We start from the raw sequence: 24,857 nt of genomic DNA on the forward strand, positions 1-24,857 counted from the left end.
CCAACGACTAGGAATATATTTCGCAACCCAACCCCACTCGAGTCATGAATATCAAAACTGACTCCAGACTAATACTATCAGCATGCATGCGTATGTATACTGATAGTATAACGTCCGGCCCCCTCAGGAACGGACCCGAACGCCTAGGACAGTAGGACAGCCGGATTGGCAGCTGGGCTGGCGCATCGGAAGCTTTACAAAAGACTAGGACTACATAGGTAGCATGCAGCCACGCCGTACATGTCAGGAGGATCCTTATTGAGTGGCCAACAAAATGAATATTCATTAATCATCTTGAGTGCATTACAGAAGCAGACCCTGTTTTTCCTTCTTAAACTACATGTAGCCATCTCTAAATACCGCCTACCGATAGATAGGTTGAAGTCGTCTGTTTTTTTTTTTTTTTTGTCAAGCACTCTGGCTATCATCATTGCACATGTCGAATTTCTGCACGCAGGCTATCCACTAACTAGTTTGCACCACTGATCCTAGGTCGATTTAGGGCGTCCGACCTTCTGGCGCGGTGTTGCGAGCTCAAGCGAGCTCAGAATCTCATCTCCAAGGACATAGATATTGTAGCTGGGGAAGACGAGCCACAACCCACTAAGTAAGATTAGTTATATGTTTCCTGTAAACTTACGCTAGAGAACTCACTTTGGGAGGATCCAGTAGAAGAAGAGAGCGAGCGGTTCGTTATGACCGATATTCTCGAAGCCAGAGAAGAACTCGTTGAGCCCTATTTGTGTTATAATCTGACACATCTGACACACAAAGCCCAGGAAATGGATATAACTTACAGTAAAGGATAGTCTTGCTCAGGGTCATGACAGACGCGGTATAGGCCACCAGAAGCGCAGTCGCCCCAATGCGCCCAGCTACCACCTTGTCCCCCTTCAGCAACCAGGTAAATCCCTTGGAGATCTTCCGCGATCCGCCACCTCTCCCAATCGTCGAACCATGGTGGTAGACAATCCAGAGGTAGTAGATGTAACCGATGGTCTCAAGGATGTTGAGCATAGTCTGCGCAGCAGTGAAGCCATTATGCGCATTAAAGGCGGGCCATCCATAGATATAGTCGACCTTTCCGTACAGCGCGTAAGGGGTCCAGATGGGAGAGTGCAGCCTTCCACCCGGCATGCTATGTGGTCGCAACAAGACGTAGCCCGTGTCCCAGATGACCAAGGGAACTGAAAAGACGAGCCAGATTGTCAGCGCAGCGGCGGGCGTATGGGTCCATTTGCGCGAATTGGCACTGGTGGTAGCTGGAGGTAACTTGGCCAGCTCTTTCACGGCCTCAGGTGAGGGGAATTCGCGGGGATGGTGTCGAGTGGAGACCATGATGGAGGGGCTTGGGGTACAGCAATGTGAATAGAAGAGATTGAAATGGAATCTTAATGATATTTACTGTGAGAGGGAAGAAAAGGTCCAGGTAGAAACTACGAGTCGCGGAGAGAATGCTAGGGGTTGCAGCTCAGGCGCGACTGACGGCCAATGACGTCGAGGGTGATCGTTTGCCATCTGCATCCGATGGCTATTTGCCTCTCGCTCTCGCTTTCTTGTCGAACCGAGTTGGAAAACTGACTGAATGTTTTGTAAATTCCATGAATCCCTTCAGGATAGGCTTAGTTGTGGGTGACATAGCGGGGTCTCGATGTGCTGCTCTGTTACTGTTCTAGGAATATCCTTCATGCTAAGGGCGTTTACGTATCAAGCACACGACTATATACATGTACTATGCACATAGATGTATAGATTTAGGGATAAGTAAGGAGAATTTAATACGTATTCAGATAACATTGCCCTATGAAATCGAATTAATGCTATAGTTATAATTCGGTTCTGAAGCAAAGCGCACGTGACCGTAAAATAACAGCCATAAAATTTAGGCAACAAACGATTTTCTCCGAACTCGAAATTTTAAGGAGGCGATGTCAAACTGTCTGCCACCACACCTGTCATACCACAACTCATTCCAATGAATGCTTTGTGTGACAAGTTTGACTGATAGGGAGCCCAGTCATGCTCTACATTGGGTCAGCAACCGATGGATTCAACGAAAGACCAGAAGGTCAGTCACATCTGTTCAAGTAGTTGGAGCCAACATGAAACCTAACTGGGCATAGAAGAATGCGGAGCGACTCGCGCGGGTTCGCGAGAACCAGCGCAAGAGTCGAGCCCGGAAACAGGAGTATGTGAATGAGTTAGAGCAGCGTCTAGCAGTGTATAAAGAACAAGCCCACCAAAAAGACATCGAGCACCGCCTGGCCACGCAAAAGGTCGAAGCTGAAAATCGGCATTTGAGAGCTCTTCTGGGATCACTGGGAGTTTCGAGTGCTTCTGTCCAGCAGTATCTGCAGGAAGCGGACACGGGAGCAAACATCAACCGGAAGGTTGCTATTCCCGCCATTCAGCGAGTAGAAGGAGAGAATCCTATGTCTCTATCGCGCCGGGATGCTCGCAGATCAAATTTGTCAATGGCAATACCTCGCGTCTACAAAGAGGAACCGGAGACAACTGAGCTACCAGCAGCAGTCAGTAGTGCATGTTCCTCGACAGTGGCGCAACCGACGGATCAGCCAGAAGCTGTCAGGAGTGCATGTACCTCGACAGTGGTGCAACCAACGGATCAGCCAGAGCTAGCCAGGGGTGCTTGTGCCCCGACAATGGTACAATCGACAGAACAGCGAGAAGCAGTTAGGAGTGCATGTGCCCCGGCAGTGGTGCAACCAACAGATCAGCCACCAAAGCAAACGCCACAAGAAGTAGATCCGGATTTATGTGGATGCGGAACCGACAGGGAGAACTCGGACATGGTATCTGATGAAGACGTGCTCAATTCGACGCTGTGTGCCATTGCAGAAGAAATGATCAACCAGTACAACACCAAAGGAGTTGATGTTGATGAGATCCGACGAAGAATTTGGTCAGGGTTCCGAGCAGGTGCAAATGGCACAGGCTGCAGAGTCCAAAATCACATTTTGTTCCAAGTGCTAGATGATATCAGCAGCGATGTTTGACTTTGGCATTGGGTTGGATTCCACAACCATTTGAGATATTAGTATTTGAATGAACCTGCTAGTTCCACCTCTGTCTTTGAACCTGAGCAAGGCGACGGAGATTGGGGACTACAGTTTACCAAGAATCGCTTTCGGCCCTGTCATTTTGTCATCTGCAGCAGTGAGCGCAAGTTTGGTCCAAATCCCGGCAACGACTACTAGCGACTACTCGAACAGCTGGTTTGTTCCGCAGCACGGCTCCTCAGCCTCAGATCCCGAATAGGACGATCTTATGTCTGAAATTCCCGCCCAATATGTGGGACCACTCTATGCCGACAAGCCCGTGTAGGATATTTTTCCGGCCCGACCTCCCGCCTAGACGGTAAATGGCGACAATAACCCGACTCGCAGATCTACGACATAAATGCGAGATTGGGAAGGAGAGCCACGTTTCGCGAGCAACTCATAGCCATGCACTAGCTTTGCCAATGACAAAGATGTATGCTATATTTTCTGATGTAACATCACAGCCCACTACTGAATCAATGAGAATCACCCGGTTAAAATCGAATGCACTTGAAAGAGCACAAGCCCATAACACTAATATGCCGCAAACCAAATGGCACCCGCACGAGCCCACGGACTGCCGAATCTCCGGCAGAAGCATGGGAACCCGACAATATTATTAAGCCGTAACACCGACAATTAGCCGCGAAAAGGGAAAGGAAGACTGTTCAGCGGTGCATTCCGTGATGGATCAGCGTATTCCCCATATAAAGTTCTCCATATTGCGGGCAGTAGAGTGGAATAGCCGGATACTTTCAAGCATAAACGATATGGAGCAGCATTTAGCCGTCGAAGTGTGAGGCTTGCATGGAGTGAAAACCGCTGAGGATATGTGAGAGTATGTCTACGTTGTAAGCCTACAACATGGGCTAGCAGTTTAGCCTGAGTCGGGAGATCGGGGATTTTGTCCGATGCTGGGGCATAGGCGTGGGGGGCCATTTTCGGTGGGGGACCGAGTACAACATAGATGCAGCGCACAAGCGATATAAGTTCCATTGGGCAGCCATCAACACTAAAACGCAAGTAGTATCAATCCCCCGGACATAATACTGGCCCGATCGAGAATGCGCCGACTTGGCTAAATTTTGAACAGTCCGACATTGATTTACCGCCTTGGCACTTCAAGAAGTCTCACGATCCGACCTCGGGAGCCATATCTCATATGTAATTTTTAGCCAAGAAATAGCGGAGATAAATCGCAATTAATCGCGCAAGCCGTCAGAAATCTTGGAAACTGGAGTCGGCATCCCTGAGTCCGGAGTGCGGGGATCCCGCACTCCGGTTTCCACGGTAGCGAAAACGCTTAGTTGCGGATGGCGTTGTGAACCAACCTTGGTGTAGATGGACAAAGCAGTAATGCGGGAGAGCAAAGCCTACAACATATTGTTTTGAAGTCAGAAATGCATGGGATATCTTGTAATGGGACACTTAAGAAACAGTCCGCCTGGGTAGGTCTCCAGGTCTGTTTCTCCACACTCTGTGATGAAATGAAAAGGGTTTCCCCATTAGGCAGGAAGAGCGGTGATCTGGTGAACATGAGAAAGAGGTCCCGAGGTCAGATCAGATCAAAATCCCGGAAGTCACCTTGTTTATTACTTGATCACTCTCACCTGGTGAGAGCCTTTGCCACATGATTGAGATAGCCGATGCCAATGTGTGTAGTTGTACTCTGCATACCACAGCATAAGATAAGAAGAAGTTGAACGGGTAAAATCACCAAAGACCGTCTATTGTTGAAATACAAAGTAACCCCACGGAGAATTAGAATTAGCGGGGAAAAGGCGCGAGCGCGGTGGTACGGTAGTCGCGACGCGAGATGCCGACGTTTAGCCGTTCTCGTGTACGAAATCGAAGCAAGGCGATGCATTGAAGGAGAACCAATAGTTTTGGAGTGTACAATGTGTCTCAGAGGGAATGGCTGGGTACTGCCCAGTGATTCTGGGACATTGGGAAAGGGGGATTGACTTCTCACCCTGTCTACTTATCCCCTCTTTCCCAGCCACTGTACAGAGTAAGTACCTTGTGTCCCCTTTCAAGGATGAGTGAGTATGTTTCTAACCTTAGAGTAAGAATCAGTCATGGCCAATCATAGAACAAGATGTAACGTGATTAGTGGAATAGTGCATACCTAGGTACTCTGTCGATCTTTCCCTCCATTTTTTGACTTCATTTTGTGGAGAAAAATAGTGTACGGAGTACGGAGTACATGCACACTACGGCCCCTGTGAGCAGGGAACATCCGTATATTTAAGGTCCTTGTCCTCCCCTCCCATAACTGTGACTCGTTCCTTCCTCACGCCCTCTTACTTCAACCACTCTTTTTGTGCTGTCTCTGTGAAATCCTTTCCAGCACTTTCACAGTAATGAAGTTCGCGTGGTTTGAGGTGGCCGCCTTGACGGCCTCAGTGGCCAATGCGAATGTAAGTCCAATCCAAATCGTTTAATGATATCAATGTCTAATCAAGTCGCGTCAAATCAGTCCCTGGCCTATTCTCCTCCATACTATCCCTCCCCATGGATGACTGGCGAGGGCGACTGGTCCGAAGCATACACACGCGCCGTTGAATTTGTCTCTAATTTGACGCTGGCCGAGAAAGTCAACTTGACAACCGGTTCTGGCTGGATGCAAGAAAGTTGTGTTGGTGAGACCGGTGGCATTCCCCGACTTGGCATGTGGGGAATGTGTATGCAGGACGCACCGTTGGGTATACGCTTTAGTAAGATTGCCCATCCTGAACAAGCTTGGCGGTGCAGTTAACTAATGAAACTCGAACAGGTGATTACAACTCCGCTTTCCCCGCGGGTGTCAATGTTGCCGCAGCATGGGACAAGCGACTTGCCTACCAGCGAGGTGTGGCAATGGGCGAGGAACACCGCGACAAAGGTGTGGATGTGCAATTGGGTCCTGTTGCTGGCCCTCTGGGCAAGTTCCCGGACGGTGGTCGTAACTGGGAAGGCTTCTCGCCTGACCCCGTTTTGACTGGTGTGATGATGGCCGAAACCATCAAGGGTATGCAGGATGCTGGTGTCATTGCTTGTGCTAAGCATTTCATTGGAAATGAGCAGGAGCACTTCCGCCAGTCTGGCGAGGCTCAGGGATACGGATACAACATCTCCCAGAGTTTGAGCTCAAACATTGACGACAAGACTATGCACGAACTGTACCTCTGGCCCTTCGTGGACTCCATCCGTGCTGGTGTTGGCTCGGTTATGTGCTCTTACAATCAGATCAACAACAGCTACGGCTGTGCAAACAGCTACTCCCTCAATAAGCTGCTCAAGGGCGAGTTGGGCTTCCAGGGCTTTGTTATGAGCGACTGGGGTGCGCATCACAGCGGCGTCGAATCTGCTCTGGCCGGTCTGGATATGTCTATGCCCGGTGATGTCATTCTTGGTAGCCCTTACTCCTACTGGGGAACCAACCTGACCATCTCCGTTTTGAACGGTACTATGCCTGAATGGCGTGTCGATGACATGGCTGTCCGCATAATGTCTGCTTACTACAAGGTTGGACGTGACCGCTTCCGCACTCCTCCCAACTTCAGCTCCTGGACCCGTGATGAGTACAACTTCCAGCACTCCATGGTCAGCGAGGACTGGGGTAAGGTCAACGAGCGCGTAAATGTCCAGCGCGATCATGCCCAGATCATCCGCAAGATTGGCTCTGACAGCACTGTCCTGCTCAAGAACAAGGGTGGCGCACTTCCCCTTACCCACAATGAGAAGTTCATCAGCATTCTGGGAGAGGACGCAGGCTCCAATGCTCATGGCGCCAATGGCTGCGACGACCGTGGTTGTGATAACGGAACTTTGGCCATGGGCTGGGGTAGTGGAACTGCTAACTACCCATATCTGATTACACCCGAGCAAGCCATCCAAAACGAAGCTCTGGAATACAGCAACGGGCAGACTAACGTCTTCGCTGTGACTGATAACTGGGCCCTCACCCAGATGGCTGCCCTTGCTTCCCAGGCTGATGTTGCCCTGGTTTTCGTGAACGCCGACTCTGGCGAGGGATTTATCAACGTGGACGGCAACGAGGGTGACCGCAAGAACCTGACTCTCTGGAAGAACGGCGAAGAGGTGATTAAGACTGCTAGTCAACACTGCAACAACACTATCGTCGTGATCCACAGCACGTCCGCTGTTCTGATTAGCGATTGGTATGACAATGACAACATTACCGCCATTATCTGGGCTGGCTTGCCAGGCCAGGAGAGCGGTCACAGCTTGGTGGACGTACTGTACGGTCGCATCAACCCCGGCGGTAAAACTCCATTCACCTGGGGTAAGACTCGCAAGGACTACGGCCCTCCTCTTGTCACAGTGCCCAACAACGGCGCCGATGCTCCTCAAGATAATTTCGAGGATGGTGTCTTCATTGACTATCGCCGTTTCGACAAGGACAATATAGAGCCCATTTACGAGTTCGGTTACGGCCTAAGCTACACCAAATTTGCCTTCTCCGACATCAAGGTCACCCCTCTTGCCTCATCCCAACGCGGCGAATACAAGGCCACCACTGGAAAGAGTCAAAAGGCTCCCGTTCTTGGCGAACCTAGCACAGTCTCAGATAACCTGTTCCCCGAGGGAATCAAACGTGTCCGCCAGTACCTTTACCCGTGGTTGAACTCCACCGACCTGCGTGCCTCGTCCGGTGATCCTGACTACGGCATGGACTCCAAGGACTACCTTCCTGAGGGTGCTACCGATGGTTCTCCCCAGGACCTTCTCCCCTCTAGCGGAAGCTCCGGCGGCAACCCTGGTCTGTTTGAAGACCTTTACCAGGTGACCGCTACTATCACCAACACCGGCTCCGTGACTGGTGATGAGGTTCCCCAGTTGTACCTTTCCCTCGGCGGCAATGATGACCCCACAAAGGTCCTACGCCAGTTTGACCGAGTCACCATTGCTCCTGGCCAGAGTCTCCAGTGGACTACCACCCTGACCCGCCGTGATGTCTCCAACTGGGATGTTGCCTCCCAGAACTGGGTTATTTCGGGCGCCCAGAAGAAGGTGTATGTCGGCAACTCATCCCGCAAGTTACCTCTTTCGGCCGACTTGCCCTCGGTTGAGTAAATTTTCTTCTTGTTCTGGAATGAGAGCAGGAGGATAGATATGCCCGCTTGAGTCCTTTGATGTTGTACAGCCAGCATTGCGTTTTTTGCACATAGTTTATTACTATTTTTTTCTCTAAAGGCATGCATCCTGTGACTAATTTCATAGTTAATGAGACCTATTAATATTTTTATCCAATCGGTTTACATAAACATAAAATTGTACACCTGCATACACCCGATGTCGTGATCCATCGGCTACAGCGGTCAGACAATAGCCCACCTGCAGAGTCATACTTTGACTGGGACATAAAAGCCAGACATCCATTCGATTTGCCTCTCACACCTATCTATACCACAAATTCAACCACCGACAAACCCATAAAATGCAAGCCATCCGTGTCCACCCAGCACCACCCTCCGCAACACCCTATTCTCCAACCAACCCCGCTCCAACAACAGCCCTCCACAATGACCAAATCCCCATCCCAACCCCGACAGCCCCAAACCAGCTCCTAATCCACATCAAAGCAACAACCATAATCCGCGACATGCTCACATGGCCAGAGACATACGACCAACCCTACGCAATCCCAGGCCACGACTTCTCAGGGACGGTAGCATCAGTCTCCCCAGGTTCAACGACAACCTTTAAACCCGGCACCGCCGTCTTCGGCATGACTTCTGCAGACCGCGGCTCAACATGGGCATCGTACGCGCTCGTCACGACCGACGAAGTCGCACCCAAACCAGCGGATCTCGGGTGGGAAGAGGCTGCGGCATTACCGCTTAGCGCGCAGACGGCGTACGAGGCGCTCTTTGTTCATGCGGGCCTTCCGCCTCCGGTTTTGGGCGGGCGTGCGCAGATGGAGATACAGCATCGTCAGGAGCAGGATTATCAGCATGCTCGTCAGTTGAAACAGCGTGTGCTTGTCACCGGTGCTGCGGGTGGGGTTGGGATTTTCCTCGTGCAGCTTGCTGCCTGTGCTGGGATGCATGTTGTTGCGGCTAGTGGGTCTGTTGTGAGGAATGGGGAGTTCTTGACGGATTTGGGGGCTGACGAGGTTGTTGAGTATGCGGATTTGGAGGGCCAGGGAGGCCGGTTTGATGTTGTTGTTGATTCGGTTGGTGGGGAAGTGCTGGAGAGGTGTTGGGGGTTTGTGAAGGAGGGAGGTGTTTTGGTCTCAGTTGATTCGGCGAGCTTTGATTTTGTCGAGGCTCATGCGAAGCGTGGGTTGAGGAGGGATGGGATTAAGGCGTTGTTTTTTGTTGTTGAGGGCAGTGGGGAGATCTTGCGCGCTCTAAGTGAGTTGGCGGCGAGGGGGGAGTTGCGGTCATTTGTTGCTGCTAGTTTTGGGATTGACCGTGTGCAGGAGGCCTATGAATATGCTAGTGGGAGGTTTGAGGGCCGAGGGAAGATTGTGCTTACAGTCTAGATTCACTTACCTAGGTAAATCTATGAGTACTGTAGCAAGTCCAGAACTGACAGAATTCCATGCGACATATTCAACCATCCTATACTATTTTCCCTGCCTAAGCTATCGTAACACATCCGTGGTGACCGTAGTGGTTCTGTCTTTAGCTGAGTAGCCCATTCCTCAAAGCGAACATCAACTCACACGACGTCGGAGATAGCAATTATTGACCCGTATCGTAGGTGATTTTAATTCGATAAAGACCTGGATGAAATTGATACGCTGGGAGAGGCCAACGTAATGAGTGCTCATTACACCGTTCCGGTCTCATTGTGAGAACGTTGAGACTTGGTGCAACCATTATAGGAATGTTCGATGAGATATCTGACTGTAGCTGACTGTATTTCCTAGACGCAGATGCAGAGGTGCAGGTATTCTAATGTTCGAGTTCTCAGTTGAATTCATCCCTGCTCGTATTATGTAGAATAATACATGATATAAAAGACATGAAGCAATACCATTGTGTTAGAAAGTCTGAAACCGTGAAAGAAGTCAAGGAAGAGGACTGTATGAGTCCTCTGCTATAGAGAGGCAACCATTGTCCAACATGCCCGCCGCACATAGTTACAAAACACAAATTTCCAGCAGTCTACCACCAAAGGGGTCTAACATCCGCATCACTATTATAGGCTTTCTCTTCACTTGTAGCCGTATGACAGTTGTTCTGCTCAGTTACGCGGCCGCTCTCATTATCTTAGCCAGCGCACGAAGCAGGCAGCTCTCTGATCCGACAGCGACTAATTTGATGAACAGTAGGCTTCGGCAGGGACGAGCGTGACATTATCTTTCGGTAAAGAGCAACTGCTCGGTCGATTATATTCTGGACCTGGCCAATGATCTGGTCTCGCTCGTTGTCCCAGGCAAATACCTTAATCGTATACTAAAAGAAAAGTGATAATCAATAGTCTGCTCAGACTTCCCTCAAGCACACGGACCAGGGTTCCCGATGTTACTTACCCGACTTTGATTGGTCAGATGTATGAACACCCATTTTGACCCGTCAGTTATAACGCCGTAGATAACTGCGTCCCTTTCTGCGAGCTTGCGAGCATGGTGAATACCTGACATATTTTGAAGCAGAGTCCAGCTCCGAGGCACGGGCCTCTCGGACTTCATAACGATCATATTTGTTTCCAGCTCCAAGCAGTGACCATACCACAAAACGTAGTCAATGATATCCTCTGGAGCTGGGATTTTGTCGTCTTTCATTTCTCGCGTGAGTATCCGCTTCCGAAAGCTCCAGTGGGGCAATTCCTGGGGCCCGTTGGGACCAAGTGACTCTTTCTTGATATTGTCTGCGAGCAGTGCGAGGAAAAGGGACTCTATTCTCACTGAGAACAGCGGATGTTTACTACCCTTCCCAGCGGTGACTATTTCAAGGTCGTCCCACAAGCACGCTAATTAGTCGTCAGCAAGCAATATCCAAAACAGCCGGGTGGTTAGCCGAAACTCACCGAGGTGATCTGGGGCGCTCCAGGTGTTTTGTGCATTAAGTTGCCGTTTATTCCACCATCTAGTAGGGGAGAGGCCAAAGGCCTTCGCTACATGTTGGTGTCCCTTAGTCGTCTTGATTTTAGCACAGTCTTCTTCGATCATTGTAAATGAACTGAGTGGAGTGTTATCAAAGGACCGAGGAAAGAAAAGCTGATTGAAGTTGACTGAAGAGTAGAAACCAAGACTGCTAGAATAACTTTGGGAGATGGAGAGGAGAAGGTTCAGAGGATGAAGTATGTGCCTACATTGGAGAGGTGCTCACATGACATCTCAGTCATAGTATACTTTTCTCTTTTCTAGTAATGGGGCTTACGACCTTGGAACGTTGAAACCTTTGACTTCCAGGGCTCTAAAGTTTATATCCTTGCATGTGGTTATATATATTCTCTACCTAGATATGCTTTTGCTTGTTTTTCTAGCTATAAGTCTGAGAAGGGGGAAGGACATCTAAACTGATATTTAACAAGATATCAAAAACCCGCCTGAGAGCCATCTGAGATATCTGAAAAGTATTCCAACGTCAAAGAACATTTGAAGATAATCATGGGAAAACCTTAGTATAATAGACCCATGGTTACAGGTGTACTTACCCTTTTCAAGTGAAGAAAGTGAAGAGTCACACTTGCAACTTAAAGCCCTGGAGATTTGTACCAGGTATCTTTCCCAACTTACACATCTTTTTCTCCTTTCGCTCACATTGAACCCTTATTTACTTAGTCATGGAGAATACCGTTGAGGCTCGAAAGTCATGGCGCAAAGCTCTCAAACATAGGCTACGTACTAGGCGCAAAACATCAAAGGAAATATCCACGATTCCCATTACCGACCTCGACTCAAGTGAGATTCCGCATCACTTTAACCTCACGCACTGTCTGCCCACCGAGTTCGAACTTTCTCTCAGGGAGACCGAAATGGTCTCCCTTCCGGCTCACTTGAGTAAGTTCGATCGGCATGAATCTGTCATAGGTTTGCGCTAACTTGTATAGGCTCTATCCTCCCAGACTATGGCATAGCAACCAGCCACTCACCCCCAAACAAGGCGCTGATACGATCTCGCATTGATGTAATTATCCTGACAGTGCTAGCTAAGGTGAAGCGAGAGTTTGCTGCAAAGCCCCTTAGCTCCATTGCACCAGCCTCTTCCATTGCCTCCACATCACACGAGTCTGTTCACCTGCGAGTCGCACGCGAGATGAAATTCGTTTGGAAAAGCGGTAAACAACAGGTGAGACTTTCTGGCATCGTTGACTACTCGCTTTGGTATGGCAAGCGTAATGACCATGCCAATATGGTAATGGTTAAAATGGTAGCAATGGATCTGTTAAAATTTGGGGTGCATCAATGCTTGGCTTACATGGGTAAGCGATCTTGATTTACATTGTACGTGGATTAGTGCTGATATGAATAGCAATCATCCACGAAACGAGGAAGCAGGCCAGTATTCCAGACACGTCAGTGTATGGAGTTGCAACAGACAGTTCCGAGTGGGTGTTCATCCGGATTCGGCCAAATGGGGAGGTGAGAAATCTTCGTGGAACTTCCAAGGTTGCTATAATATTACTAAAACATTTTCTAGTGGGTAACAAAGTCTTACGACTGGGTACATAGTCCGCAAGAGGTTGTCTCTATGCTGGCCAAGACTCTCGCCCATGCTGCGAGTTTCCATCCTCAAACCGGCCAGAAAAGGTGGTGCCATTGATCTGAACCAGAGATCCCAACTTCGTTAGAGCAGACGAAGTCCAAGCGATAGTCACCCGCTACTCCTCCTTCCCCTCTCCTTTGACTATTGCCCTATCGCTTTCGCTATTAGGGAGGATGTCGGAGATAGAAATATATTCGTGGAAATTGGAATGTACCCTCTCCTCAAAAGGCATCCTAAATGCGACGCGACTCTTTCCACCGATGCCGATCCATTATCTAGTCTTAGCTTCTGTTTAAGATACAATTAACAATTTGATTTTGGTCTAGGAGTCCCCGTCGACAGCCCATTGACCCCGATCAACTCTATGTTGTAGTTGGATGATACGGCTAATAGACATCTGGTTCTCAATCCGCCAAAAAAAAAAAAAAAAAAAAAAAAAAAAAAAGAACCAGACCGTATTTGTAGGAATATTAGAAACCTTGGAAGAAAATGCAAAGCTTGCAAGAAGTTACCTAGGTAAGTTGTGGGGGCTGGTGGGGGTGGTGGGGTGGTGGGTCAAAAGTGTGAATAGCTTCAAAGGGTCCCGAAGTAGAAGATAAAAAAAAAAAATGGCCCCAAGGATCTTCACAACAGCTAGGCTAGGGACAGTTTCCTCATCGGCTAGGACGCGCCTCGCTCAGGACGTTGAGGCATCAGAGAGCCCCCTTTTCAAGGTGGGGTTGGTGTACTCCCTGTCGTCAGCCCGTGACTCACAGTTCTTCAACCCGACCTAGCTGTGATCGAACACGCAACCTAACATTACCCTGCCGGGAGCACTTCCCATCTGAGCTATGGGGGTTGGGGGTTGCTATGTCTGGACTTAAAGTTCCCTTTATGCTCACTTTCCTTATCGTTCCTTCCTTATACAGAACCCCAGGGACGCTCTTACCTTGATATACCTAGGTAGTGCCTTCCTTCCTCATACAGAACCCCAGGGACGCTCTTACCTTGTGGCAGTCCTTCCTTCCTATCTCAGAATGAGTGGTGCCTTCCAAGAGGCGTCATACCTACCTTTCTTCGTCCTCATCTCCAACGCCGTCTTCTTGCAGAGCACCACGGATAGATATAGAAGGCTCTTGCTTTGTATTTAACTCACACTGAACTGCAGGGTTTTCAGTGAAATCATAGGGGCTATCTGACATGGTCAATCCATCCCGGTTTCTTCGCTTATATTTACGTGACGCTATTGCAAACCCATTTCAATTGTATCCTCCTTTGAATACTGGCGTCGGCCTTTGTCGCACACGGGATTTTTGAAGTACTTCTATAGTTGAGTTAGAAAAGCCGTAACGAGGGAATCATTCTATTTGTGTTAGCACCGATTGCAAGTAACGAGACTTGACAAGGCTGCGTAACTCGGTTGTTTTTGGTTTAAACTCTGGTGAAATTATCTCTGGTTTCAAATCACACGAGAAGGGCCGTCTATTCTTTGGAACTGTCGTCAAACGCCTCCACTAAATTTCTAAATGCCGATCCCTCTTTTGACAAAAGCGCCTTGGGAGTATCGAATTCCACAATTTTCCCGCTTTCCAAGAGAGCAACTTTGTCAAAGTCCAAGACTGCATGCAGTTTGTGCACAATAGCGATGACGGTTTGATTTTTGAAGTGCGTCCGAATGACTGTTTGCATGAGCGCATCTGTTTCCGAGTCCACACTGAAAGATCTCTTAATAAAAGGCCGTATATCCGTTGCTTTTCAACATACCTGCTAGTGGCCTCGTCCATAATGATGATATTGCTAGACTTGCAAAGTGCTCTCGCAAGGCAGAAAAGCTGCTGCTGCCCATGAGACAGTAAATCATCGGACATATCGATATCCAGTCCTCCTTTGAGTTGAATATGAGACCATAGATTGACTGCTTGTAGGGATTCAACGATTGCTTCATCAGTTGCATTTCCCTCGGGGTTGGCGTTTAGCCGTACTGTGCCATGGAGGAAAAAGGGTTGTTGCGGAATGGTGTTGATTCTGGACCGGACGTGTGACCTAGAGACTTTTGAAATGTCTATGTCATCAATGAGAATTGTGCCGCTATCCAGTTCCAGTATTCGCAGAATTGCCGAAACAACGGAGGATTTCCCACTAAAATATAGACTGGTGAGTGTTGACGCAACGAAACCTTGATCTGGGACAACACAAACCTGCCAGTTCTGCCACATAGAGCAATCTTCTCACCAGGCTGAATACTGAGATCAATTCCAGTAAGAACAGGACCCGAAGCGGAACTTAAAGACTGATCAGCATATATCCGAAGGAACCTAAGAAATCCACAAGAGCATACTCGTAAGACGCTGAAAGACCAGTAATATCAATCCCACCCTTCCGAGGCCAGTCTTCGGGAACTGTCTTTGTTTCAGAATCTAAGTCCTCAGTTGTGACCTGTCGCACATATGAGCGAATTCTAGCAACGGCCCCGATCGAGGTTTCCAGTCCAATCCAGTCTGTAACAAGCATCTGAAGGGTGCCACTGAAGTTGACAATGTTGAACAACGCGATACCCAATAGATTCATGGAAGGGCTACCTTTCATCGAGATTGCGACAGCAACGACAATGGCAGCAATACCGGCCACTATCAAGTCTAGCACAAGTCCAATCCAGCGCTGAATGCAATAAAGTAAATAGGAAGGACGCTGTGAAGCGTCAAGGGCAATTTGATTGCGCCGGTGGTAATCCTCGGTCCAGCCGTAGGCTCGAATGCTGGAGAGACCGTTGAGGGCTTCTAGGAATTGTGAGAATAAAGGTGCTTTGGCTTCGATGTCTAGCAGACGCATTTGACGAGAGGTCTGGACATAAAATTTTGCCACGTAGTATACCACCAAGACGCAGACTGGAATCACTGCTGCTGTGATGTAAGAAGAGCCAACAAAGACTAGGAATCCTTCTATCACACAGCTTAGCGCAGCATTGACTGTTAGCTCTAAGGCCGGAGGAAGCTCGTCGTCAATGAGTTCGAGGTCTTGGCTAAATCTGCAAGCAAGAAACCAGATCAATAAAATGAGCAAACCATTAAGGAAGGATAAAATCCTGACCTGTTTGTGGTGTTTCCGATATCCGTAGAAGTAAGAAAAGAGGTTGTGGCTCTAAAACAAACGTCAAAACAGGCAATACCTAGCAGTTGTTGTTTGTCAATTCTTACCCCATTGTAGTACGCAAGAGAATCTCGTGGAACCGACGGGCTGTTCGGGGCTGTATGATCATGATGAGGATCCTATACAGAATTAGTCATAGAAGGAAACCCAATCCAAGCCAATATTGTAATCATACCAAGTGCCAGCAAAGGTTGTTAGAAGTGAGAAGAAACTAAGTGCCACATATACACCCAACCAATAATAAACATGTTCGTTGGGGTGCTGCTCATTGGCACTAGTCCACCACTGCAGCCAGATTTCTGCGTGGATATTAGCAACGCGTGGAAACAGATGTTTAGGCAGCTTTGTTGAAGCTTACGAGGAAAGCTGAGGCCGAGAATAAAGAGAACACAACACGCAAGAAAGATCGACAGAAGAGGCCAGCCGATGTTCTGAAAATAAAACCTATAGACAGTCCAGTCGCCAGTTCGTCGACTTAAGTCCGTTGGTTGGTCATCCAAGTTCAATTCCCGCAATGTTTCGTCGTCCAATACAATATCGGGGGCTCGGACGGAGTTGACTTGGTGAATATTATCGGAAAGCATTCTAATATAGCCGTCGAAACCCATGAGATCACTATACGACCCATGTTGGGTGATTCTCCCATCCTGATCCAGCGCGATGACGTTATCGGCATATAGAAGATGATACGCTGCAATAATCAGCTTAATGAATAGCTTGCACGGATATAGGGCGTATACGGACCTGAGTTTGTTGCCATAATTACTGTCTGCCGAGAACGTTTGAGGCAACCATGTTCAGCAAACAAATTCTCGAGAATCATCTTTTCGGTCTCTCGGTCAAGACCCGTGAGCGCGTCATCTAAAACAAGGACCGGCTCTTTCGAGTAAAGGGCTCGCGCAAGCGCCTAGAGGGGTGTTTGTTACTTGAAGTTTTCTCATGTGCAGGGTTAGAGTTACATACCACACGTATTTGCTGTCCGCCACTTAGACGAGAACCGGAAACGCCGACTTTTGTCTGATCACCCGCAGGAAGTTGTTGGAAATCGGGTTGTAAAGCGCACGACTTGGTAACCTGGTCGTACCAGGGTCGATCCCATGGCGATGCACCAACAATATTTTCTTGGATTGTACCGAACGTGATCCATGGTGACTGACTACAATATGCGGCATGATTGAAGCTGGTAGAGATCGAGCCAGAACATTCCGGGATCTCCCCCATGAGCATCTTCAAAAAAGTAGACTTGCCACTGCCAACAGCCCCAACAATCATTGTGATCTTGGACTCTTGGATGTTAATGTTCAGGCCTTTCAGTACCGGTTCAGTATCAATTGACCAAGCTGCAGAGACATTTCGGATGATAGCACAAGGCTCGATGTAATGTTCCCAGGCCGAGGAATCAGTTTCAACCAGAGGCGCTGTAGTAGTATTTTGCACTGATTGGGAATCTCGAGCATTGTGCTTTAGCCGGTAGTCAACTCTTTCCTTTTCCATCAAATGCTTTTGGATCCGCTGAAAGCAATTGACCACTGCCATCAGGTCTTCTGAGCCATTCACAATAGAGCCCATTGGTTGATCCAATAGCGAAAAGAGTGTTAGCGCAGAAAAGGCTAGGCCATTCGTCAGTGTAGCCGTGTCATTTACTCGGGCAAGAATAGCATAAACACCAAATCCAAACACCGGGGCCAAGGACGAAGAGGTATACCCTATATAATTAGCAATTTTTTTTGGCATCTCATAACTGAAGCTGAACATACCCAGTGTAATACCCAATGTCTCGTAGAGTCGAAATGGAAACGAAGCATGAATTTCAGCCGATCGCAAATTCCGAAGACTGCTGGAGATGGTTTCTGTCAAGCCTGTCATCTTGATGTTTTTCATAACCTCAAGAACTTTTGAGGTAACTGTCACCCGCTCCTCGACAGCCTCGAGCCAGGTGCCTTGTGCTTTCCCACAGGCGACTGCCAGCGGCACACCTGCGGCCAAACATACTGATCCGTATCCAAGTCAACCAAACGGTTTTTCAAAAGAAGAAGAAGATTTTGAGGACGTACCGACAACAACCACGGTAGGAGCGATTGTCGCAATATTCAGTAGTCGTGCGAGCAGCCACAAGGCCAACGCAACCTCGATGAAGTTTGAGTATACCTCGTGCACCTCTCTAAGACCACTTCCAATTCGTTCGATATCCGTACTCATCAACGTAATGGGAGCGGTATCCGAGATAGCCGTAGTGCTCATCCGCAAAGTTTTGTTAAAGATCAGCGTGACTAAACTTCCTCGAACCATAGTAATAACGCGGTATGTCTTGTGCTCGTAAGCAGCATGTGAGATCTATAGGTGGTACTAGAATTAGTAGAGTTTCCATCAAGCCATGAAGTTTTACATACGGCAATCCCGAGATACACAATGGCGTAGGCGCCGATGAGCCCGTAGGCATAGTTAGCGGAGTTAACGTGTTCTGGTTCGGCCATAAAATTGAGTACGCGCTCGACGAGAAATGGCTGCGCAAAGCAAAATCCCGTATATGCAAGCCGGGGTATAACACCCTCGAAAAAGGCCCATTTGTAGTGAGATATGAAGGTCCATAACAGTGAATTTTGATGATGCTTGTTGGCTGGAGTCTTGATTAACTCATCGTATAACAAAAGCGTTGAATCTCAAAAGCTCACCTTTGTCCCATCTGTCAAGGAGAGAGCGTGGACTTGAAGCAGCTCTGAGGTCGTTGTCGAGAGCAGGAAGACTGTCAACTTTCAAAATGTCTTTTGACCCGCGCCAAAGTAGTTCATTTAGCCACCAAAATATAGCTCGATTCAGCATGCCACTGGTCGACTCAATCGGGCTGTTTTCGTATCTCTTCTTCAGCAAAGATCTTTTTTCTGTTGCCTCCAAACCGAGAATGGTCGCTTTGATAGCCAATGATATAGCAAAAAGTAATTTCAGAGTTTGACTAATGGGCATGAAATATAGAGTTCGAAGGCGTACGAGGTCGAAGAGCAAGGTAAATACAAGGAAGACATTGATCACTGTAGATGGGCGTATGGAGCGGAGGTGCTCCAGATGAGATAAGTAGGCCAGCAAAAGAGAAATGATCACAGTCACAAAAGTTGTAAGCACAGTTGCTCTTGTTTTGAGTGTGGATTGACACCAGAGAGCTAGCAGGATCATATGGCATCCTGTGTAGAACAGCCACGATAACTGCGCGATGCTGGTTAGGGCAAGGAACATGGGGATATAGAAGAGCTTGGGGATAGGGCGTTATACCTCCTTTGTGGCATACAACCATGACCTGTTGACCTTTTCAGGGACAGCCCATAGCTTCCAAATGCGAATAGATGCTGCAAAACAAACAAGAACAATCGGCCCGAGTGTGAGAATACTCTCTTCAAACAAGAGGGTGAAGTCAAACCCATGCAGACAAGAAGGAGCGACAATTGGGCCAAAAGCGTCCTCCTCCACAGAGCAGTCTAACATGGCTGTCTATCGAGCAGTCGCGTATGCGTAAATGCCAAGATGAAGCTTCCAAGGCTGATCTGAAAAGAGAAATAGCTATAGAAATCGCTGGTGCCTAAAATATGCGACAGGGACCTTCTGACTCACACTCCAACTGCAACACGCATCCTTCGAATTGATGACATCTAAAATAATTATTATTGTGTCGCGTATCTCAGTGACTCATTGGTGAACCAGCCGTATTGCAGGTGTACATGTGTGGGCTTAATAATGGTTGTTCACAGGCGATGGAGTGACGAACGAAGATCATATTTACAACAGTCTCTAGTATTTCGCAAAATCAAGATCTCTTCTCAACAAATATCAGAGATGCAACCGACGTATCTAACAATGGGTCACATCAATCACAATTATCAAACGATTATAACAGCAATTGAACGCGCCTAGTATGAGGGGTCCGCCGCCATAAATTGTCTTTTGGTTTACAATACTTCTTTCAAGTCCATCACACTTACAGAGACCCGGTTGTTCTCGCCAAGTAGCACTCCAGCAGAGTTCACGACCAGGTATCGACCTCCATCCTCCGACAACACGCGTAGAGCCCGCGTGTAGCCGTGTTCTTCAGGACAGGGGATCTCTGTCCACTCTCCTTCTCCAAGAGCTTTGTTAATGAACAAAGTACCCTGTGTACCGGAGCTGACAATAATGGTGCCATTTTCACCACCGTATGGTGTCCATACAGCGTACGGCGAAGATGTTGGCTGAGTACCACTAGAGACAACCAGACGCTGTCCCGGGGCGGAGGCAATATTCTCGGGGTCGGACGACAAACGGTAGTAAAGAGGGAAGGAGTAGGTTTCTGTACCAAAGAAGGAACCATATTCATAGACGTAGAAGTATTGACCGTTCGGGAGCTAGAAACGTTAGCATTTTCCGAGAACGGCACAGACGTGTCTTCCGTTTAGCTTACCTTAGTCACAACTGGCATGCCAGGTCGGTCGGTATAAGTAGGATAGGTGACATCTTCCACAACAGGTCCCCAGTTCTTCAGATCATTCGTGACCTGGTGGACCATTGTCTGTCCGTAGGTTGCATTATCCCGCTGATCCGAGTAATAACAAATCAACTTGCCCTTGCTGCAAAGGGAGTTAGTGAGATATTTCAACGAAGAATAGAAGAACATACTTGGCAAGTAGGAATGGCTCCCACACAGGAGTGAGTCCATTGTTTGGCCGTGCCTCTCCTCCGGCGGCAATATGGCTAACAAAGTCCCAAGTCATGCCATCGTCCTGTGACGCGTACAGAACTATGTCTGTGGACGACAGGTCAGTCGGAATGCTACTACCGGCTAGGAGTAGAGTGCCCTTTTTGAATGAGCCGACGCGCTCGGGCAAGGAGTAGAGGAACGGCTGGTAACGCAAGCCATATCCATTGACAGTGTCATGGACCCTGGAGATCTCGTTCCAGGTCTTTCCGTGATCCTTGGAGCGGTAGATGGGGAAGTAGACCGCGGGTGGCTCTGGAGAGTAGTTTTCCCATGTTGCAAGAAGGTCACCATTTGGAAGCTGCTCGTTACGGGGGTAAAGCGTCCTCGGAACGATATAGTCGGAAGGTGGTGAGAAGATAGTCACATTTGTGAGCGAGGTAGGAGAAGACTGCTTGGAGCGCGGGATTGTCGCCGCAGCCGCAGCCGCAGCAAAAGCAAGAACCTGTGGAATCCTCATATTTGGTATGCCGGAGCTAACTGGTATTCTACTACCTTCATTGGAAGCATTGTCCTGCTTTTATACCTCAATTCTCTCAAAAATTAAAGTTGATTCTTAAAGTAGTATACAGTACTCCGGCGCTATCCCACCGGAATTAACCTTATTGTGGACTAATCCGAGGGGTAGTTCATCTGAAGAATTTCCATCAATTACGGCGATCGTAAATAATCCGGGGAAATCTCAAAATGACGACATTAATTGCCGAGATCTCATGTGACAGCACGTGACAGCACGTGATGACCCTCCAAGCTCCAAGGTCTCAGGGGAGAGTGTTTCTTCCCCTGAAACCTTCCATGCCGTGGTACGGGGTAGTCAATCTGAGCTCTGAGCATGGATTCCTAAGTAGGGGGCTATACCTCACAAAGATCGGAGGACAACCTCGTATTGACAATATCCTTCGAAATTTGAACTTTTTGAAGTCCACGCCAATTGGGCAGCACAAGTCTCCAGGCAGTTTGGCCCCCACCATCCACAGCCAAATTTAGTAATGCCCAAAAAGTTGACCAATGGTGATCGTCGATCTACCATCCCGTGCGAACTATGTTGCCTATCAGCACACAGCCTTCGAGCATCGCCATGTTTTGCTGGCAACCAACATGCTTCAAAATGATTGGTTGGGAGAAAATCCATATCCCCGTTTAGCCTAGGGCTGACTTAATATGGGAGACTTATTTACCTTGGATTTCTTCCACTTTTCTCATTTGACTCCAGTCTTTTAGGATTTCACCTTTCTCCGAGACATCCAAGACATCCAAGACAAATTATCCTTTCCAAGCACTAAAAGTCGATTTTGTCCGAAAATGGTACCCACCGAGTTCGCACATCGGCCAAAAGGCCAGTTGAAGGGGAAACTGCAGCGATCGACAAGGGACCTCGTCGGTCGTTCAACGGCCATGTGGGATAATTCAAAAGATCGCTACCATCAATCTACAATGGAAATATGGCACAAGTCGGCAGGCACATTAAATGATTCGAAAGATCGGTGTCATCAGTCAGTTAAATTGATGCTATATCGATCGGTGTCGAAATGGAACCAATCAGCAGATCAGTTACACCGGGTAGCTCGTCTTGAAGACACGATACCATATGTTCCAGCGCGCGATGAACAAACCGAAGAGCAAACACCCCCGCAATCCCGATTCTACTCCCGGGAATTCAATTCGCAATCAACAGCCTCATCGCCAAACCCAAAGACCATATCACCCTCCACACAAGCGGCATCAATCAAACCTACCTCGGTCATCGGACCTTCACTTTCTCCGGAGGAGCAGATCAGAGTGTTTCACGAAGCAACTGTACCCGTCAATTCCACGGTGAAACAGGCAAGACAGTTGCGGGATGACAAAAGAACGGCCCTGGGTGAGATCGAGCTTGAGTGGGTCAACTCGACCATCACCGATGCCGAAAATGCCGCAAATGACTTGGCCGCGTTTGTGAAGCAGTTTAAACAAACCAGCCCCCAATACCGCAGCAGCTGGAAGCGTCGTGACTATGAAGTTGCCCTGAAAAAGCAATCCCACATGCTTCTTTCTCATAGCAAAGTCAAGGCGATTCTTAGTCACCTTGGCTCACTACAAACAACTTTGGGCAAGAATGAAGGTTTTTTCTCTCCGTCTGAGGTTTCGACGGTTCTTCCCCCGATTTCAGAACTTCCGTGCGAGACGAGTGTCATATCGGTCTTCGAACTTCCATGTATATCCCCTGCGAAAACTGAGCGACCTATCCCGAAAATCGTGGTGACACATTATGACGGTGATCGTGATGATAATGAAACATACTCCCATGCCGATGAAAGTCCTCCCCTAAGCCACGAGGCAAATGGAATGAATAGCATGGCAGAGTTACCGTGATTGCATCACTACATCACTTGCGAAGGTTGGATAAGGAGCGATATGATTGTTCTGTAGCTTATGACGATCCCACACGAATAAACGAATAACGAATCAAAATCTCAGTTCTATATCTTATATCAAGGTTCCAATTTGCATCTTGTCTCGTCTCAATCCAGTCATCCCGTCTGGTCAATGAAATCTATGGTAAAGACTACACCGCAAAAAGACATCCGAAGTGGCAGTGGGAATAACATCTAAAGATGGGACTGAACTTCAAGTGCGGTTATCTCCTCAATCACAGTGTTGACTGCCTCAACCGCCATTCCGTATCCAGCCTGGTAGCCGGTCCCACCAGCGCCATAGTTATGGACAACAACCCCCCAGCGTCCCGCGTCACCTACTTTCACGCTCTCCCTGGCAACACGAGCGCCGCCCTTGCGAGATGGGCGCAACCCAGCAAATGCACCAAGAATCTCAGTCTCATCTGAGTTTAGAACTGGAAGCAAAGCCGTCGTTCGTGCCAAAATTGACTCTGTCTCTTCTCCGAAGGTATCCGGTGTACTGTCGATATAGTTCAGGTACTGTCACATGGAACACCTAAGAGAAAACAACAATGGACGGATGTTGTTTGGCAAAGGGCGGGGAGGAGCCTACTTACCCAACATTCTTTTGCATGAAGCCACCAAGAATCACGTTTCCATTCGAGTATGGTCGAGGAATAACGTAGGTTTCATAGTCCTTACCATGTCTCATGATGTTATGTTGAACATGAGGTGCTCTTGCAAGTAGAATCTGACCTCTGGTGGGAAAGCACTTTGAGTCTTGGACTCCCGGTAACTCTTTTGCTGCATTACCGGTGCAGTTAAATACCACCTTCGTGTCCTTGCTGAGATAGCCGGATGAGAGTTGGGGCAACTTTTTGCGAATGACTTGCACTCCGTATTCTTCGGTAAGCTTCTTGAACAAATACCGAAGGTGCATTGGTGCGTTGAGAGTTATTGTCGTGAACTTTACGCCAAATGCAACACCCGCTGGCAAGTCTTGTGTGGCAATCTTCTTGAACTGTCCAATGGCAATGTCGATAAGCATATCTGGGATAAGCAAAGAAGCCATTCATAACTCACATCTTTAAGATACGCGGCCATAGAGTCGATCTTTTCACGGGATGGTAGCTCGTCCCAATACTCCACCGAAGGTGTTTCCTTCACATACGCATTCTGGCCATCCTTGGCTGCAAGATCGAGAAGATGCATATACCCAAGCTTGTCCCATCTCAACGCATTCGGGTCACTTGCAGAAATAGCGGAAAAATTGGCACCAGCCCTGAACGCTCAGGTTAATCTCTTGTGAATGTGAACTAGCGGTAGGAGTTCCAACAAACCATGGTGAAGTGTAATTTATCGAAGTATCTCCTGGAAGATGTTCTGCAATTATGGTCGTGTATCGGCCATAGCCCTTTTCAGCAAGAACGAGGGCTACATTTAGCCCGATCACGCCGGCCCTTAGGAATGTCAGCATCAACACTCCGAAACAGTCGCGTTTTGGCTTCCACTTACCCAATGATCACTACAGGTTCACTTTTCATATTTCCGAGCGGATTTATTGTCACTGAGTGAAATCGGACTTCTTTATTTGCCTCTTGTCTGCTAGCCTAGAGAATCTTAAATACTTCACAACTAAGGACAGTTTTTTAGATTATATGGTCTGTCAGAATGTTGACTTAAACCGCGGCGAAGTCCGCGGTCAATCGCCCGCGGGCCGGTCAAGGGGCTCTGATTGGCGGCATGGCTATAGAGATGGTCGGGACAAGCGGTATCGCTTTTTATTGCTCAATAGTACTCTAACATCGAAGAGTAAGGGACGAGGATTTCAACGACCGATGGATAACTATCATACGGCTATGGAGCTAACCCAGAAAGCACTATCCATATGTTTAAGAGCTTGAGCCAA

The 24,857-nt window shown here is 48.2% G+C and overlaps 9 protein-coding genes across 9 annotated transcripts; 5 read left to right on the top strand and 4 right to left on the bottom strand.

The window, feature by feature from the left end:
• Positions 1-488: 488 nt before the first annotated feature.
• N7525_000789 (uncharacterized protein) lies at positions 489-1,338 on the bottom strand (the record flags this gene model as incomplete). Its single annotated transcript, XM_002561995.1, has 3 exons — positions 489-603; positions 655-736; positions 798-1,338. 3 exons carry the CDS (start codon positions 1,336-1,338, stop codon positions 489-491), a joined length of 738 nt encoding a protein of 245 aa, XP_002562041.1.
• Positions 1,339-2,044: 706 nt separating this feature from the next.
• On the top strand, positions 2,045-3,017 carry N7525_000790 (bZIP transcription factor; the record flags this gene model as incomplete). Its single annotated transcript, XM_002561994.1, has 2 exons — positions 2,045-2,068; positions 2,124-3,017. The coding sequence occupies 2 exons, from the start codon at positions 2,045-2,047 to the stop codon at positions 3,015-3,017; spliced, it is 918 nt and encodes a 305-aa protein (XP_002562040.1).
• Positions 3,018-5,425: 2,408 nt separating this feature from the next.
• Positions 5,426-8,141, top strand: N7525_000791 (beta-glucosidase; the record flags this gene model as incomplete). The annotated part of the gene is made up of 3 exons (XM_002561992.1): positions 5,426-5,482; positions 5,542-5,779; positions 5,839-8,141. The coding sequence occupies 3 exons, from the start codon at positions 5,426-5,428 to the stop codon at positions 8,139-8,141; spliced, it is 2,598 nt and encodes an 865-aa protein (XP_002562038.1).
• Positions 8,142-8,505: 364 nt separating this feature from the next.
• On the top strand, positions 8,506-9,555 carry N7525_000792 (NADP-dependent oxidoreductase; the record flags this gene model as incomplete). Its single annotated transcript, XM_002561991.1, has 1 exon — positions 8,506-9,555. The coding sequence occupies one exon, from the start codon at positions 8,506-8,508 to the stop codon at positions 9,553-9,555; it is 1,050 nt and encodes a 349-aa protein (XP_002562037.1).
• Positions 9,556-10,288: 733 nt separating this feature from the next.
• On the bottom strand, positions 10,289-11,190 carry N7525_000793 (uncharacterized protein; the record flags this gene model as incomplete). Its single annotated transcript, XM_002561990.1, has 3 exons — positions 10,289-10,474; positions 10,552-10,991; positions 11,049-11,190. The coding sequence occupies 3 exons, from the start codon at positions 11,188-11,190 to the stop codon at positions 10,289-10,291; spliced, it is 768 nt and encodes a 255-aa protein (XP_002562036.1).
• Positions 11,191-11,807: 617 nt separating this feature from the next.
• N7525_000794 (uncharacterized protein) lies at positions 11,808-12,787 on the top strand (the record flags this gene model as incomplete). Its single annotated transcript, XM_002561989.1, has 4 exons — positions 11,808-12,024; positions 12,075-12,446; positions 12,497-12,606; positions 12,665-12,787. 4 exons carry the CDS (start codon positions 11,808-11,810, stop codon positions 12,785-12,787), a joined length of 822 nt encoding a protein of 273 aa, XP_002562035.1.
• Positions 12,788-14,191: 1,404 nt separating this feature from the next.
• N7525_000795 (uncharacterized protein) lies at positions 14,192-21,033 on the bottom strand (the record flags this gene model as incomplete). The annotated part of the gene is made up of 18 exons (XM_061211676.1): positions 14,192-14,423; positions 14,474-14,848; positions 14,908-14,991; positions 15,048-15,734; positions 15,797-15,847; positions 15,904-15,975; positions 16,032-16,155; positions 16,215-16,547; positions 16,601-16,763; positions 16,820-17,562; positions 17,614-17,847; positions 17,911-18,190; positions 18,247-18,473; positions 18,529-19,054; positions 19,121-19,336; positions 19,825-20,223; positions 20,280-20,445; positions 20,495-21,033. The coding sequence occupies 18 exons, from the start codon at positions 21,031-21,033 to the stop codon at positions 14,192-14,194; spliced, it is 5,451 nt and encodes a 1,816-aa protein (XP_061070902.1).
• Positions 21,034-21,875: 842 nt separating this feature from the next.
• On the top strand, positions 21,876-22,925 carry N7525_000796 (uncharacterized protein; the record flags this gene model as incomplete). The annotated part of the gene is made up of 1 exon (XM_002561985.1): positions 21,876-22,925. The coding sequence occupies one exon, from the start codon at positions 21,876-21,878 to the stop codon at positions 22,923-22,925; it is 1,050 nt and encodes a 349-aa protein (XP_002562031.1).
• A 236-nt stretch (positions 22,926-23,161) lies between these two features.
• Positions 23,162-24,492, bottom strand: N7525_000797 (FAD-dependent oxidoreductase; the record flags this gene model as incomplete). Its single annotated transcript, XM_002561984.1, has 5 exons — positions 23,162-23,468; positions 23,566-23,969; positions 24,032-24,230; positions 24,289-24,408; positions 24,464-24,492. The coding sequence occupies 5 exons, from the start codon at positions 24,490-24,492 to the stop codon at positions 23,162-23,164; spliced, it is 1,059 nt and encodes a 352-aa protein (XP_002562030.1).
• Positions 24,493-24,857: the final 365 nt, after the last annotated feature.

Source organism: Penicillium rubens (assembly GCF_028828025.1).
Source record: "Penicillium rubens strain IBT 27055 chromosome Unknown utg000001l_segment0_segment0, whole genome shotgun sequence".
NCBI lineage: Eukaryota > Fungi > Ascomycota > Eurotiomycetes > Eurotiales > Aspergillaceae > Penicillium > Penicillium rubens.